General features: G+C 46.9%; 2 protein-coding genes across 2 annotated transcripts in view; both read right to left on the bottom strand.

The window, feature by feature from the left end:
• Nucleotides 1-114: 114 nt before the first annotated feature.
• On the bottom strand, nt 115-8,288 carry LOC310640069 (putative mitochondrial transporter UCP3). Its single transcript, XM_083362169.1, has 8 exons — nt 8,114-8,288; nt 7,016-7,192; nt 6,012-6,222; nt 4,695-4,892; nt 4,490-4,591; nt 2,513-2,693; nt 1,400-1,802; nt 115-292 (listed from the first exon to the last, which is right to left on the bottom strand). Exons 2-7 carry the CDS (start codon nt 7,139-7,141, stop codon nt 1,688-1,690), a joined length of 933 nt encoding a protein of 310 aa, XP_083218295.1. The 5' UTR covers nt 7,142-7,192; nt 8,114-8,288; the 3' UTR covers nt 115-292; nt 1,400-1,687.
• Nucleotides 8,289-11,904: 3,616 nt separating this feature from the next.
• Nucleotides 11,905-16,388, bottom strand: part of C2CD3 (C2 domain containing 3 centriole elongation regulator) — a gene marked incomplete at its 5' end in the record, with an annotated part of 41,776 nt that continues 37,292 nt past the window's right edge. Inside the window, one exon of the mRNA XM_083362585.1 lies at nt 11,905-12,717. Coding sequence (XP_083218711.1) covers nt 12,571-12,717 — 147 coding nt within the window. The 3' untranslated portion in view covers nt 11,905-12,570. The remainder of the gene's footprint in view (nt 12,718-16,388) is intronic.

The raw sequence follows: 16,388 nt of genomic DNA, 5'->3' as shown, positions 1-16,388 counted from the left end.
GTTAACCCACCCCCATTTTTATATGAATTCTGACTTCTGTCAAAAAAATAATTGTGAGTAAGCCATTGTGATAAGCGATACTGATATAAATCTGAGATATATTTGCATTTTTTTAAAAAAAAAAGTTTATTGAGAGAAAAAGGGAAAATGTACAATGCTGGGGACAAAGTCTGTAGTGGGAGGGAGCCCTTGGTTTCCTATCTAATTTGTTATTATAATTTATTTTGATAGCGGAGTTTCCTAGCGGGATTTCAGAAAACAGGCTCTCTTTTTCCACCGGTTTTCACCTTCACTAGAAAAAGAAAGGAGAAAGGAAGATGGTTCAGCCAAAGCGGTCAAAATTTTTGCATATTTTTTTTTAAAAAAAGTGTTTTGAGCGCGGAACAAAGTGGTAAGTCAATCAATACTTGGGATGTTCTGATAAAAAGAAAACATGAAATGTTTCAAGCTTCACAGCACTAGAAAATCACAGAAATCCTAAAGCAGCCCTCATTCTGTAATAATAATAATAATAATAATAATAATAATAATAATAATAATAATAATAATAATAATAAAAACAATAACAATAATTAAAAATAAAAATAAAAAGTTGGAAGGGACCTTGGAGGTCATCCAGTCCAACCCCCTGCTCAGGCAGGAAACCCTACACCATTTCAGGCAAATGTCTGTCCGGTCTCTTCTTAAAAACTTCCAGAGTTGGAGCATTCACTGCTTCTGGAGGCAGGTAGTTCCACTGGTTAATTGTTCTGACTGTCAAGAAATTTCTCCTTATTTCTGGGTTGCTTCTCTCTTTGTTCTCCATCTTAATATTATCAGAGTAGGAAGAGCAACCGTTGGCTAAGCTAAGTATTACCAACCACCCTTCTTAGAGAAAAATTGACCGGCAGAGAAAACATTTTTTTGTTTGCGCAGTATTTTTTTCCCCACTGCGTTTTGTTTGCAGGCAAAGCTACCTGTTTATCAACCTCTGCAAATTGTTACTCTTAACACAGGCTCTTCAAACTTGACCCTTTCATGACTTGTGGACTTCAACTTCAGCCAGGCACGAATTCTGGGAGTGGAAGTCCACACGTCATGAAAGGGCCAAGTTTGAAGACTTCCCCCCCCCCCGGACTTCAACTCCCAGAATTCCTCAGCCAACCATGCTGGCTGAGGAATTCTGGGAGTTGAAGTCCACAAGTCATCAAAGGGCCATGTTTGAAGACCCCTGCAGTCTAACACAATGTTTTCCAAAGTTGGCTTCTGGAAGAGGGGTGGACTTCAACTCCCAGAATTCCACCCGTCTTCCAGGGGCTGATTTTGGGGGGGGGGGAAAGCACAGCTCTTCAGGTGTTTCAGAAATATGGATCAAGCAAGCTAAGATACGGTGGCCTGGTAGCATTTTTAGGATCCTTACCTCTCGGGATCCTTTCCCGGAGACCCCGTGCTATCTGACCCACATCTGGTCGGCTTTGCTGAGCAAGGATGCGTGATCCACGTCTAGTTGCGGCTCGTTAACATGATAAAAAGTCTTCTTGCAGCGTGTGTAGTCTCGTGCCTTAATGGGCACAGCGTGGGCAGCAATTAATATAATTGATAGGTAGGCTTGCCATCACGGCAAGAACTGTTTGCAGAGTTTAAAAGTCCCCCCCCCCACCCTTTGTAGTTCTCTCTTCGGCTGGAGGAGACCCTGGCCCGGATCGGATCAGAAGGGGGCTTCCCAAGAGACCTGAGCCAAAACCATCAACCGCTTCAGCTGCTCGTAGGACACGAACATCACTACGTTCCAGGATCCCAGCCGTAAGAAAGATGGCATGAAGCTGGGGGAAAAAGAAAGATAAAGAAAAGAAAAGGGATTTAATCGCCGGCGCCCGAGAGCGGAGAATGCACAAGCCTCTGTGTCCAGGAGGTCGAAAAAGTCAAGATGGCGGCCCCGAGGTTGAGTTTGACCTGCCGTCTCCTTCTTTACCTGCAGTGGTGTGGATTTGGGAACAGGGATGTAATAATCAGGGATTATTATTTATTTTATTTATTTAATAATATTTCTATACCGCCCTTCTCCCGAAGGACTCAGGGCGGTGAACAGGGCAAGAATAAAATACAAAATTACAAAAATTAAAAAAGAATTATCAGGACTCATTTGGGATCAGGGATATAATAATAATAATAATAATAATAATAATAATAATAATAATAATAATAATAATAATAATAATGTTGGAAGGGACCTTGGAGGTCATCTAGTCCAACCCCCTGCTCTATATTCCATATAGTCTATATGGAATAGACTATTTGCTATAGTCTATTCCATATGTTCTTGTTCTGTTCTGTCCTGTCCTGTTCTAATTCCTGAATGCTATTTCTGTCAGTCGCTTTTTTCACTGCCGTTGTAACTTTGAACAGTCAGTAAATGAACGGTCGTAATTCGAGGACTAGCTGTATCCCAATCTGTCCCCCAAGGAGGTTTTTGGGGGGACGGGTGGGGAGGAGCAGGGGCCCCTCCTCGTGGTGAGGGGAGCCAGTCACCCACCCTTTGTAGAAAGCACGGGGTCCTTCTTTCACCACCATGGTCAGCATGCAGTTCAAGGCGTTCTTGTACTGTCCGGCGCCGGAGTTCATGTACCGCGTTTTGACCACGTCCACCGGCGACGCCACCACCGTCGCGCAGAAACCGGCTCCGAACGCCGCCAGGAAGTGGCACGGGAAATTATCTGGGGAGACAAGGGAGCGGAAGACGCTCAGGACGATGGGCCTTAGAGGCTGGAGAGAAGGTGCCCGGCGCATTGCCTTCACCAAGAATTCTCCAGGCCGCCCCCAACTCATTGCAGTTCGCTTAGCGACCGTTCCAAGTTATGACGGCACCGAAAAAAAGGGACATTTTTTTTCACACCGAGGACCGTTGCAGCATTCCCTACGGTCATGTGAGTTACATTCCGAGGGTTGATAACCAGTGGTGGGATTCAGCCAGTTCGCACTGGTTCGGGAGTACCGGGAGCTAATTTTTTGTTGGGTTCGGAGAACCGGCTGAATGCACACCGCTTCTGGAAGTCCGTTTGAGGCCTGGGAGGCCTGGAGCAGGCCTCCCAGGCCTAGAACAGCCCACCAGAAATGCATGGACGCCACTTCTGGAAATCCTTCTAGGCCTTGGATGCCCAGGCCCAGAATGGACTTCTGGAAGTGGCATCCATGCATAGAACCGGTTGTTCAGATATTTGAACCCTACCACTGTTGATAACTGACTCCTATTTATGATGGAGGTAGTGACAGATTTTATTTTCCTGGGCTCCAAGATCACTGCAGATGGGGACTGTAGCCAAGAAATTAAAAGACGCTTGCTCCTTGGGAGGAAAGCCATGGCAAATCTAGACAGCACACTAAAAAGCAGAGACATCGCCCTGCCAACAAAAGCGCGTATAGTCAAGGCTGTGGTCTTCCCAGTTGCAATGTATGGCTGTGAAAGCTGGACCGCAAGAAAGGCTGAGCACCAAAGAATCGAGGCCTTTGAACTCTGGTGCTGGAGAAGACTCCTGCGAGTCCCTTGGACTGCAAGGCGATCAAACCGGTCAGTCCTAGAGGAGATCAACCCTGACTGCTCTTTAGAAGGCCAGATCCTGAAGCTGAAACTCAAATATTTTGGCCACCTAATGAGAAGGAAGGACTCACTGGAGAAGAGCCTAATGCTGGGAAAGGTTGAGGGCAAGAGAAGAAGGGGACGACAGAGAAGGAGGTGGCTGGACGGAGTCACTGAAGCAGCAGGCGTGAGCTTAAATGGACTCCAGAAGATGGTAGAGGACAGGAAGGCCTGGAGGAACGTTGTCCATAGGGTCGCGATGGGTCGGACACGACTTCGCAACTAACAACAACAACATTTATGATGGTCGCAGCATCCCGGTGTGTGTGTGTGTGTGTCACGTGATCCCCTTTTGTGACCTTCCGACAAGCAAACTCCAGCGAGAAACCGGATTCACTTAGTAACCATTGACTAATTTAACAACTGTAGTGATTCACTTAACAAATGTGGCAAGGAAGGTCGTAAAACGGGCGAAACTCACTTAACAAATTTCTCGCTTACCAAGGTACATTTTGGGCTCCATCATGGTCGTACGTCGAGGACGACCTGTCTCTCCTCTTTTAAAAAGTTTTGTTGATATAATGGTTGCAACCATTTAATACAGACCAGGGCATTTTATGGCCTGGCCACATCTGGGCCCTTTGGCTGTCCTTCTCCGACCCGGTTACTCACTTAACAACTGCCGTGAATCATTTAACAGCTGTGGCAAGAAAGCTCATAAAATGGGGCGATACCTGGTTAACAAATTTTGCTGTGGTCTAAGACTACCTGTATGGAAAAGATCAAAGGCAGAGCTTCCCCTGAATTGTGACTCCCTCTGTGTATCCAGAAAAGAATAACAGGGTTGAAATGGGATCTCAAGAGTTCATCTAGTCCAACCCTTCTGTTCCATTCCATTCCATTCTTCTATCCAATCCTCTCCTCAACTCTCCTTACCTGTCATCAGGTGATGTTTGAGCAGGGTCTCCTTGATGAGGTCATAGGTCACCATCTCCCCACAGTTCACAATGGCGTTACGAGTGATGTTGGGGAAGGTCCCTGCCAGGGACGAAAGGAAATGTTGGTGATGGAGAAGGAAAGTTTTTGGATTCCAAAATCGCTTTTGGGGGGGGAGGGGCGGGAACCAGATGTGGACAGGTACCTTTCCAGAGGCCTCGGACCCCTTCTTCCCGGGCGATTGTTCGATAGGCGTCCACTGTCCCGTTGTACTTCTTGGGAGCCCCCACCAGCTGGATGTGGGCTTGGAAGCGGACTTTCACCACGTCCGTCGGCTGGGCGCAGGTCACCGCCATGGCGCCGGTGGTGCAGCCGGCAAGGAGGCGGGTTAAAATGCTGGCCTCTGAGATGGGACGAGGGAGAAAGGGACAGTTACTCTAGAGCGCAGCTCCCCAACGTTTGCGGCTTTGCTGCCCGCCGCAAGCGTGTACGGAGCTCGCACACGCGAGCTTGCCCACCGCTCGCACAAGCGCGGATGCGTGCGTGCACGCGGTCACTCGCCCACCACTTCCACAGCCCGGGTTTGAACGGCCCAAGGCCGTTGGGGACCCCTGCTCTCTAGAGGAGCACAGAGAGGACGTTGGACAAGCTGTGCGGAAGCCGATAGCAAAGCCTGAGTGGGGTCCAGGAAAACAGGGAAGGGTGAGAAAGAAACACAAGATCCCTTTCCTCGATTCTCTTTGGTGTAAGAGGCGGGTGGGGTGGGGGGGAGGGGAACACACGCAGGCTGTTGGAGGCTGGAGCTACAACGCAGTTTTTATTTCTGGTGGACTCTGTTTCCTGGTTCGGTCTATCCCGAAGGTCTGAGAGCGTCCAGGAGAAATTAGGGAAGGGGTCCGTTGGTGATGAGGATTATTAAGCTCTTGAGGGGGGGGAGGAGGAGGAAGAGGAGGAGATAGATGAGGACAGGCAGAGAGGGAGGAGAAGAAAAAGAGGAGAATATGGGTGAGGCAGAGGAGGAGGAGGAAGAGCAGGAAAGAAGGAAAAAGAGGATGGCGAGGAGGAGGAGAGGGAGAAGAAGAGGAGGGGGAGATGGAGGAGGTGGGGAGGAGGAGGAGGAAAGGGAGGAGGAGAAGGAGAAGAAGAGGAAGAAGAAGAAGAGAGGAGGAGGAGGAGGAGGAGGAGGAGGACTGTGGGGTCTTTGGTGCTCTCTGAGCTGGGTGTTTTTCTTGCAGATGTTTCCTGACCCAACTAGACAACATCATCAGTGCTGGAAGGAAGGAAGGAAGGAAGGAAGGAAGGAAGGTAGGAAGGAAGGAAGGAAGGAAGGAAGGAAGGAAGGAAGGAAGGAAGGAAGGAAGGAAGACACACTGTGGGATCCTTGGTTCTCTCTGAGCTGGGTGGTTTCCTTGCAGACGTTTCATGACCCAACTAGGTAACATCATCAGTGCTAGAAGGGAATGGGATTTGCAGAGATGAGGAGAAGGAGGAGGAGGAGTCTTATGCCAGATGCCAGACTTACGCTCGGAGCCCTTGGGTGTGTAGAGCTGCTTCACGGAGTCGTAGAGTCCAATCCGTACCGAGGCGAAACTCATCTGCCGCTGAAGACCAGCCACCAGCCCTTTGTAGAGGCTCTTGGGCCCTTCCATCTTCACCATGGTGGTGATGGTGCCGAAGACCCCCTTGTATTTCACTTGCCTGCTCGCCTTGCAGGTCCTCGATTCCCCCTGGATCTGGGACGAGAACGAGAGATTGGGTGGGTGTTATCATCCTGGCATGGGTCTGAACCGCAGTTTCTCAACCTTGGCAAGGTTAAGACACCTGGGACTTCCAACTCCCAGAATTCCCCAGCCAGCATCGCTCATCGAACACAAGACCAAACCCCCCCCCACAAACCAATAATCAAGGCTCACTATAGTATTTAGGGTTAACACTGTGCATAATGTGCGTTAAAGAAATTCTCTCTAGAGCAGGGGTCTTCAAGCCTGGCCCTTTTATGACTCGTGGACTTCAACTCCCAGAATTCCTCAGCCAGGAATCCCTCCTGGCTGAGGGATTCTGGGAGTTGAAGTCCACGAGTCATAAAAGGGCCAGGTTTGAAGACCCCTGTGCTCTAGAATATAATAAGAAGAGACGCCTACAGGCAAAAAGATGCACTCCTATTTATATCTTTCAGAAAAGGAGGAAAAATGATACATGTGCATTGAGCAGCTGTCAGACTAATGGATCCCTGCCCTGGCGAGGGGCTGGACTAGATGACCTCCAAGGTCCCTTCCCATCCTTCCTTTGTATGCTTCCACACTTCACTGCCCCTGCTTGTCCCTAGCGTTCTCCTTCGGCGACCCCAAAAGTGTTGTTTTTTCCCCCCAAAGGCAACTGGACTTCTTTTCTTTTTGCTTGAAGAGGTTTCGCTCCTCATCCGAGAAGCTTCATTCCGTTCCGACTGAAGGGTGGAGAATGAAAGGATTTATGTTCTTTGCCATCATCGTCTCCTTTAGTGACGGTGCCCTTCTGGATGGGACCTACCTGGAGCCGGACTTTTGCTGTGTCCAAGGGAAACGTGCAGAGATCAGCAACGCAGGCGGCTGTGCCAGCGCTGAGGAATTTGATGGGCGCTGAGGGTGGGATGTCGGTGGGCTTCAGACCAACCATCCTTCTCGGCAACTACAGTCTCCACTCCAGAAATCCTTCTTTGGGTGTTATCTAAAAAATGGTGATGTCTGAGTCAGAAACAGCTCTGCCCTTTAGGGGGAAGGACGGAACCTAGGAGAAAAAATAAATAAAAATAAAGTCGACGACAACAACAACTGCGATGATTGCTACTATCGCTATAATTTACGCTGGACCGAAATTTAATCGAAGTAGTTGATCCACGTCGGCGGAACTTGAAACGCAGAGACACGTAGCTGCCAAAGTTTCATCCTTGACAGAAACTCTTGTTGACAAGATTATAAAAGGTGGGAGTTTTGTGGCACTGCACAAGGCCAACATCCTTCTTTGTGGCAGTTTTCTTTCAAAGGGGTTCCTCCATATCTCACTGTGTCAGATGGATTTAGGCTGGGGGTTGTATATGGAATAGAATTAGAATTAGAATTAGAATTAGAATTAGAATTAGAATAGAATAGAATAGAATAGAATAGAATAGAATAGAATAGAATAGAATAGAATAGAATAGAATAGAATAGAATAGAATAGAAATATAGAAATATAGAAATAGAACAGAACAGAATAGAATAGAAATATAGAATAGAATAGAATAGAAAATAGAATTAGAACAGAACAGGATAGAATTGGAATAGAGTAGAGTAGAGTAGAATGGAATAGAATAGAATAGAATAGAATAGAATAGAATAGAATAGAATAGAATAGAATAGAATAGAATAGAATAGAATAGAATAGAATAGAATAGAATTCTTTATTGGCCAATGATCAGAGACACAAGGAATTTGTCTCTGGTGCCTAAGCTCACAGTTTAAAACAGCAAGTAATAAGTGATAGATAGGTCATAATCATAGTTATCATTAAACCTAAGTTACAAACAACCATCGATAAATCATAGTCACTAAGCGACTGATTGCAAGTCGAGAACTGCCTGCAACTAAGCAGTAAAAACAGAATTTCTACCTGGACCGGGATAATTTTTCTCTCCCAATTCTCAGGCTGGTCTGCCGCATTCACAGCTGGAAGAATCTTCTTGCCAAAACGATTTCTTTCAATAATTGCTAATCAAACCGTTCGTCAATCAACGATCCGGCTGGTCCAAGCGAGGAGCAGGGAACCTTTTTTTACCCGGCTCAAATCTACGCCGGGACTCTTCTTCGTCATCCTTGTCCATCCCCATTTATAAACTCAGCCAGGCTGGCATTTCGACAAGATGCCAACGGATGAAAACACCCATCGTGTGGCGGGTTCAGCCAGTGCGAGGACTGAAATGACACCCACACACACCCACACCCACACACGACCGGTGTGCGTTTGTGGCCAAAAATAGGGGTGGCATATGTTACTATGGAAATATCACTGTTTGTACTGGGTTTTTTTTTCATCCCGTATGGGTCTTCTGAGACACGAGGCCATGAAACAGCGACTGGGAGTTGAGTTTTAGGATCACAGGCAGTCCTCGGCTTACAGCGGATCATTTAGTGACGGTTCAAGGTTACAACGGCACTGGGAAAAGCGACTTAGGACCCTTTTGCACGCTTACGACCGTTAGTGCAGCCTCCCTTTGATCGCGTGATCAACATTCAGAGGCTTGGCAACTGACTCGTATTTATGACGGTCGCCGTGTCCCGGGGCCACATGATTCTCTTTTTGCGACCTTCCGACAGGCAAAGTCAATGGGGAAAGCCGGATTCACTTAGCGACGGCGTTACTAACTTAAGAACTGCAGTGATTCCCTTAATGGGGCAGGAAAAGTTATGAAACGGGGCAAAACTCACCTAACAAGATTCTCACTTAACAACGTACCTTTTGAGCTGAATGGCGGTCGTAAGTCAAGGACCACCCACATTCTTTCTGCCAACCTTCCAAGCTGCTCACCTCTGTAGTGTGTGGTGGCTGCATTCAGACGAACAATTTAACCGTGTCCGGTGCAAACACACCAGGGAGTGCGGTAAAGGTGCCAACATCCTTAACTGAGTCTGTGTTAACTTGAGGAAGATGTTTAGCTTAGTTTAGCAACAGATGGAAATTTATTTTGGGGACTCTGCCAATCTAGGAAAATGACTTATGACATAATTTCCACTGCTGTGCCAGCTGGCTGCTAAGCGAGTCACGCTGAATTTACCACCTTTTTCCCATGGTTAAGCAAATCACCACGGTTGTTAAGTGAATCATGCGGTCGTTAAGCAAATCTGGGGAAGCCAGATTGATCCACTCAGTAACCGTTTTACTGGCTTAACAGCTGCAGTAATTCACAACTGCGCTATGAAGTCGTAAAAGGGGACGAAACCTACTTAACTTCCTTGCTTAACGAGGGAAATTTTGGACTCCACCGGGGTCGTAATTCGAGGACTACCTGTATTGGTTGGTGTGCCGCAAGTCCGCAAACATGCAAGGCATTCGGTTCTATCTTTTGCCAATGGATGCTCCGGAGAGCTAGAATTGTCTAGCGGGAACGGATCCTTGAGGTCATCCAGTCCAGCCCCGCTGCTTAGCGAAACGTCACAGATCAGGTTCTGCGGAAGGGAAGCCAGCCACGCCTTTGCGTATTTAGGGATGTTTTGTCAGGAACATTGTGTGCTTATCGTTTACCGTTAACAGCAGCCGGGGCCCGGGAAATTGTGCGACCTCCGAAGTTGTGGTTGTGGGGACGTCACAGGAAATTCTTTTAAAAGTTTTCTCGTTTGTGTTGCAAGCCGCCATCCTTTGGGTCAGGATCTGGCCGTCAAAGGGCAGGAGGAAAATGCCAGCCTCTTCTCGAGTTTCTGGGACAAACAGTTCAGGCCAAGAGGCAACATTTATTTGCGTGCCTCGAGTAAGTTGCAAAAATGTTCTCGCAACTGGCCGGCTGGCTGGCAAAACATTAAAATTGCCCCATTGTTAGAGGGTGGAAGGGCGAAGCGACACCGTGAAATTGCCATGGGTGTAAATTGCGGTATTTCGCCTGGGGGAGAAGGAGTCAGAAATAGTCGGATTACTGGCTACTTTTAGGGGGAAATCTGCACCCTGCGTGCACAACTGGATGGAAAAACCAGCATTTTTGAGAAAGTAGAGCCATGATAATTAAACTGTGTTAACTTTTTTGGATGTGCGTGTGAATATGGAGCACAGCCATATTTTTTCATCATGTGACCGTGGGAGGCTGCAAACAACTATAAATGCAGGCCTGATTGGAACTTTGAACCTGGGTTGTAGGTAGCCTGGGGAAGGTGCGTCGTGACTTTGGATTGTTGGCCAGCAACTCGTCCTAAGTCGAGGACTATCTCCAGACAGAACCTGGGTATCTCCTCAGCCTACTCAAATTTTACAGCCTCCCCAAGAAAGAGGGAAAGCCTTAGGGAAGGGTCTACTACTCCAACGTATCTCAACCTTGGCCCCTTTAAGACGTTTGGACTTCAGCTCCCAGAATTCCCTGGCCACACATGAATTCTGGGAGTTGAAGTCCAGGCATCTTAAAGGGGTTGAGCTGCCCGGCTCTCCTGCCTGAAATGTTACGTGGCTATCCAAGAAAACAAGGCTTGAATTTGTAAAAATGTAACTTTTGTCTTTATTGTACAAAAACCGCAGAATCGCAAAAATAATGATAGAAAAAAGCAAATTCTTCGTAAATAAATTAGCTTCCGTTTGGAGAGATAATTTTCCCCGTGTTGTTAAAAACCGGACGAACCAGGAAGATCAAGGTCTACAATCGATCAGAGGCACACATACGCACCTGGATGAGCATTTGCACATCCTAGAGTGGGTTGCTTTTTTTGTGTGTGTGTGTTTTTTGCAGCAGCAGCAGCAGCAGCAGTCCCCGATCCCCTGAGGACGGAGTGGCTTGTTTGCACCCCAGTTCATTGTAACTCTTGCGCAATCCCTTCCAGAGATTGCACTCCTCCGGCCTGCACTGGAGTGGAGGGGGCTGGCGCTTGGAACTTAAAAGGATTAAAATTAGGGGAGAAAAATTAAAATTAAGGAAACGTTCAGGGTGCCTTTTTTACCCCAGACTCGGCTTTCACTTGCAAATTCCTCCAGGCGGGGAATCCAGAAACGGTGATTTTTTTTCCACGGGAGAAAAATGAAAAGAAAAGGCAATCAGGTGCTCCGGAATGGATTTTTAAAGAGGGAGGGACAGTGCCTCCCGGGATCCAGAGTGCTTGAGTGGGAGATGAGACTGTTTGGAATAAATCTCTTCCTCTCCGGCACTCGAAAAAAAGACACCAAAATGGGATAAAGGATGAATTCTGCTGCTACAATGAGGCTTCCCCCCCACCCCCCACACTATCTTTCTATTGCTACTCATCAGTTTTGGTTGGCAGGTGGAATAGCTCCAAAGCGGCATTGATATTTGAGAAAGAAAGAAAGAAAGAAAGAAAGAAAGAAAGAAAGAAAGAAAGAAAGAAAGAAAGAAAGAAAGAAAGAAGAAAGAAAGAAAGAAAGAAAGAAAGAAAGAAAGGAAGGAAGGAAGAAAATTGAAGGAAGGAAGGAAAAGAAAAAGAGAGACAAATAAAAAGAAAAGAAAAAGAGAAAGAAAAAGAACAAAAGAGAAAAAGGAAGAAAGGAAGGAAAAGAAACAAATAAAGTGAAAGAAAAGAAAAAAAGAGAAAGAAAAAAGGAAAGAATGAAAAAAGAAAGAAAAAAGAAAAAGAAAGAAAGAAAGAAAGGAAAGAAAGAAAAGAAAGAAAAGAAAGAAAAAAGAAAGAACAAAAGAGAAAGAGAAGCAAGAAAGAAAAAAAGAAAGAGAAAGAAAGAGAAAGAAAGGAAAGAAAGAAAGAAAAAGAAAGAAAGAAAGAAAGAAAGAAAGAAAGAAAAGAAAGAACAAAAGAGAAAGAGAAGCAAGAAAGAAAAAAAGAAAGAAAAAGAAAGAAAGAAAGAAAGAAAAAGAAAGAAAGAAAGAAAGAAAGAAAGAAAGAAAGAAAGAAAGAAAGAAGAAATTTTTGGATTCCCCTGCTGCCACGGGGTGGGTGGGTGGGAGGTCCCAGCTATGCCAGGGGCCCTGGCTGTGATTTAGCCCAGAGGGGCATCTTCGCAGCTCCCGTGCCAGTCACGTCAACGCTCAGGCCAGGAGGAATAAGATGCCGAGGGGAAAAAAAATGGCGAGGGCAGAAGATGGCCTGGAGAACGTTAGGTGTCCTGGTGGTGCCCACTCCAAGCTCAAAGTTGCCTTCCGGATGGCCGTTGCAGGCGATGCCAACCTGCGTTCTCGTGGCTTGCCCGTGTCTCCAGCCTCTTGACGAGAACAAAGTGCTGGATTGTTACGTGCTGTTTCACAAACAAAGGCGGGGGGGGCGGGGGGCACAGGGAAGAGGGATCTTGCCCTGCTGGGACCCCTCCTTTGCATCCGGGGCAGCTGGCATTTTAGACAGGTGAAGTCGCAGCGGCCTGTGGACGCTGCCTTTGCAGAAAGATTTATACAGCGGACTCGGCCCGGCTGGCCTTTATGCTTTTTTGGAGAACTGCATGGAAAAGATCCGAGCGATCCTTTTCGTTTCCTCTTCGGGCAGCGGAAGAGGCATCGGGCGTGGACTGGGCTGGATCGGCCTTCGGGGAGACATTTCCGCAGCCCGGCTCGGGTCCTCTCCGGCCTGAAATGAAGGAGGGAAAAAAAAAAAAGGAAAAAGGGCTCTCAAGAGCTTCCGTGTTGTTCTCAGACAGAAATCATTTTTAAAAAGAAAGAAAGAAAGAAAGAAAGAAAGAAAGAAAGAAAGAAAGAAAGAAAGAAAGAAAGAAAGAGAAAGAAAGAAAGAAAAAGAAAGAAAGAAAGAATTGGTGACTAACAGATGCAGTTTCTAAATTTGATGCATGGAAAAAACTAAATGAATAAGAAATTAAAGGTTCGGGAAGACGAGTTTTTTCTAGGAATCGACTGATTGGCTGGGAGACTCTAAAACCCACAGTCGCTTGCCAAAATGAGATGGGTGGCATTTAAATTTAATAGATAGAATAGACAGACGGACAGACAGATAAGAGACAGACAAACGGATCGATCAACCAACTGACCGACCGACAGTGGAGAGAGAGAGAGAGAGGATAGATGGATGGATATTGAATAGAGAGACAGATGATCTTGTTGGATGGATGAATGGATAGGTGGATGAGAGAGAAAGACCTAGATTTGTGGTGGCGAACCTATGGCACGCGTGCCACAGGCGGCACGCAGAGCCCTCTCTGTGGGCACGCGCGCCGACACCCCAGTCCTAGGCCTTCAGCTGGGTTTTATAAAACCTTTTCGCTTTAGGCCTCCGCCGCCGTGCGCAAAGAAGACCCAGTTTCGATCAATCGATCAATTTCAACTTCTCGTGGGGAAAAAAAAAGATCTCGCAAAGTTGGAATTGATTGATTGAACTTTTTAATCCCACCCACTCTGCCGTTACCACCGCAGCCACACCCACCCAATGGGCCACGCCCACCCAATGGGCCATGCCCACCCAATGGGCCACGCCCACCCAATGGGCCACGCCCACCCGGCCCCCGACGATACGTAAGTGGGTTTTGGGTTGCAGTTTGGGCACTCGGTCTCCAAAAGGTTCGCCATCACTGACCTAGATTGACAGAGACAGAGAGACGGATGGATGGACGGATGGGAGCAGAAACTCGCTTAAGAACCGTTCTGTTTAGTAACGGAAATTCCTGGCTCATCAGTTGTGCTCATAAGTGGAGGACTACATGAAAGGGAGTCCTCGACGTATGACCGCAGCTGAGCCCAGAATTTCCGAAACATTCATTAAGCGAAGTTTGACCCATTTTACGACTTTTCCTGTCACCGCTGCCAAGTTACTAGCACGGCCGTTAAGTGAATCCGGCTTCCCCAACTGACTTTGCTAGTCAGTTGGTCGCAAAAGGGATCCTGTGAGCCCGGGGGGGACACTGCAGCTGTCATCAATACGAGGCGGCTGCCAGGGGGGGTTTCCGAATTTGGATCACGTGACCTGTGGGGATGCAGCGACGGTGTCTGAAACGGTCCTAAGTCACATATTTCGGTGCCGTTGTTAACTTCGAACGGTCATTAAACGAAGCCGGGGACTGCCTGTATGGTAGAAAGGGGGGTGGGCATCCCCGTTGGGCGGGATTGCCGAGAATCAGAACAAGCCAGCATCCCGCAACTGGCCAGCATCCTTGAAACACCAATTTTAAGCCTCTGCCGATGCTCACATTTCTTGAAACTGGATTCTTTATTCAGGGGGGGGGGGAAAGTGTGCTTCCGTCACAGGTTTGAATTGTGCTGATGAAGGATCCTGATTTTTATTTTATTTTATTTAATCAGCCTTCCCTCTACCTTGCCCTGAACTTTGGGGAAAGGAAGGGGGAGGGGGCGAGCCAGAAGAAGCCGCAGGAGGAGGTGGGGCGGCCATTAAACTCTGTTCTGCAATATTAAACCCTGGTTGGGAACCCACCTCCCTTCGGCAAAGGGCAGCCCGGCCAGGCGGACGGTCACCAGCTATTAATGGCCCTGCTGCCACCTTTCACCTACTCAGGGGGCCTGTTTTGCTCTCCAAGCTGCACCCTGAAACTCCGGGAAGCCGGGCTGGTTTCTCGAAAGGGGCCGTTCTCCGCCGAGTTCAGCTTAGCCAAGCAATAAACCTGGTTGCTAATAATACACTCGGCTGCACTTTCGCCTCGGCTCTCTCTCGCAATAAAGCGACATTTTTTTTTCTTTTTTCTTTGCAAACCGCAGGATCTAAGCCCGGCGGTCATCAAATGTGTGTGCCAGAGACAAAAGCGTTGGCTTAAAAAAATCTCCCCTGGGTGCTTGCAAAATGGAGGGAGGGAGGGATATAGATGAGATATAGATTAGGTAAGAGATAGACAGACAGATAGGTGGATGGATGGATGGATAGATAGATAGACAGACGGATGGACAGATAGATATGGAAATAGGTATGGATGTAGATAGATAGATGGATGGATGGATAGATAGATAGATAGATAGATAATGGAAATAGATATGGATGGAGATAGATGGATTGATAGACAGATAGGTATGGATGGAGATAGATAAATAGACAGATATACTTAAGATAGATTATATATGAGATAGATGATAGCGATAATAAGATTAATAGATAGAGATGATATATAGATGATAAATATAAATGATATAGATGAGATGATAAATATAAATGATAGAGGATAGAGATGATGATAAATATAAATGATAGATAAGGTATACTTAAGATAGAGTATAGATAAGAGATACAGATAGAGATAATAGATAATGATAGAGATGATTTAAACGATAAATATAAATGAGAGATCATAGATGATAGAGATGATAAATATAAATGATAGAGATGAAATAGATATAGATGATAAACAGATGATAGAGATGATGGCCAGATATAGATGATTAATTGATATAGATGGTATAGATTATAGATAGATATAGATGACAGATATAGATAATAGATGGATATAGATTGATAGATCGATCGATAAACCTGATATTTCTTGCTGATTTTTTATTTTTATTTTTTTTGCTGCTCCTGCTGCTGTTCTAGGACTGGCTCCTTTCTCACTCCCTAGGCCAGGGGTCCCCAACCCCCTCGCACGAGTGTAGCTTCACACACAGGTGTGCGTGCCTGCTGTTTGTGCAAATGGGGCTGTGCGCGTGATCGCATGCGCCGGCTGCTCACGTGGAACCATCTCCTCCCCCACTGGTCCGCAGGGCCGGGAAGGTTGGGGACCCCTGCCCCGGGCTGCTCCAGAGTCTTTGGCTCGTTTGAAAAACTGGGGAGGCCCTTGGCGCTCCAGCGGGACGTTCTAGCTATCCATCCAAGGTCCTTTTTTCAATGAGCTTTCCCAAACCCAGGATATCGTAAATATACTGGATTCCATTTATTTCCTTGGGGTTTTTTAATTCCTTTCTTGCTTTATAAGTAACTCAAGGTGGCGAACATGTCTATTATTCCTTCCTCCTCCTGTATTCCCCACAACAACAACAACCCTGTGAGGTGGGTTGGGTGAGAGGGACTGGTCCAAAGTCACCCAGCCGGCTTTCGTGCCTAAGGCGGGACTAGAACTCACTGTCTCCTGGTGATTGGCCCAAAGTCACCCACTCAGCTTTCATGCCTAAGGCATGACTAGAACTCACCGTCTCCTGGTGATTGGCCCAAAGTCACCCAGGCAGCTTTAATGTCTAAGGTGGGGCTAGAACTCAGCGTCTCCTGGTGATTGGCCCAAAGCCATCCAGTCAGCTTTCATGCCTAAGGTGGGACTAGAACTCCCTGTCTCCTGGTGATTGGCCCAAAGTCACCCA

The sequence above is a fragment of the Vipera ursinii genome, assembly GCF_947247035.1.
Source record: "Vipera ursinii genome assembly, chromosome: 4".
NCBI lineage: Eukaryota > Metazoa > Chordata > Lepidosauria > Squamata > Viperidae > Vipera > Vipera ursinii.
Note: the sequence above shows the minus strand (reverse complement) of the source record. Positions and strands in the feature narration are given on the sequence as shown.

What these genes read in the sequence shown, in the direction of transcription:
- LOC310640069 (XM_083362169.1), bottom strand. Translation starts at nt 7,141, where the DNA reads ATGGTTGGTCTGAAGCCCACCGACATCCCACCCTCAGCGCCCATCAAA. An exon ending in GGTCCGAGGCCTCTGGAAAG is followed by an intron (nt 4,592 to 4,694) that starts GTACCTGTCCAC and finishes CGTCCCTGGCAG; the next exon opens with GGACCTTCCCCAACATCACT. An exon ending in CCCCGTGCTTTCTACAAAGG is followed by an intron (nt 1,803 to 2,512) that starts GTGGGTGACTGG and finishes TTTTTCCCCCAG; the next exon opens with CTTCATGCCATCTTTCTTAC.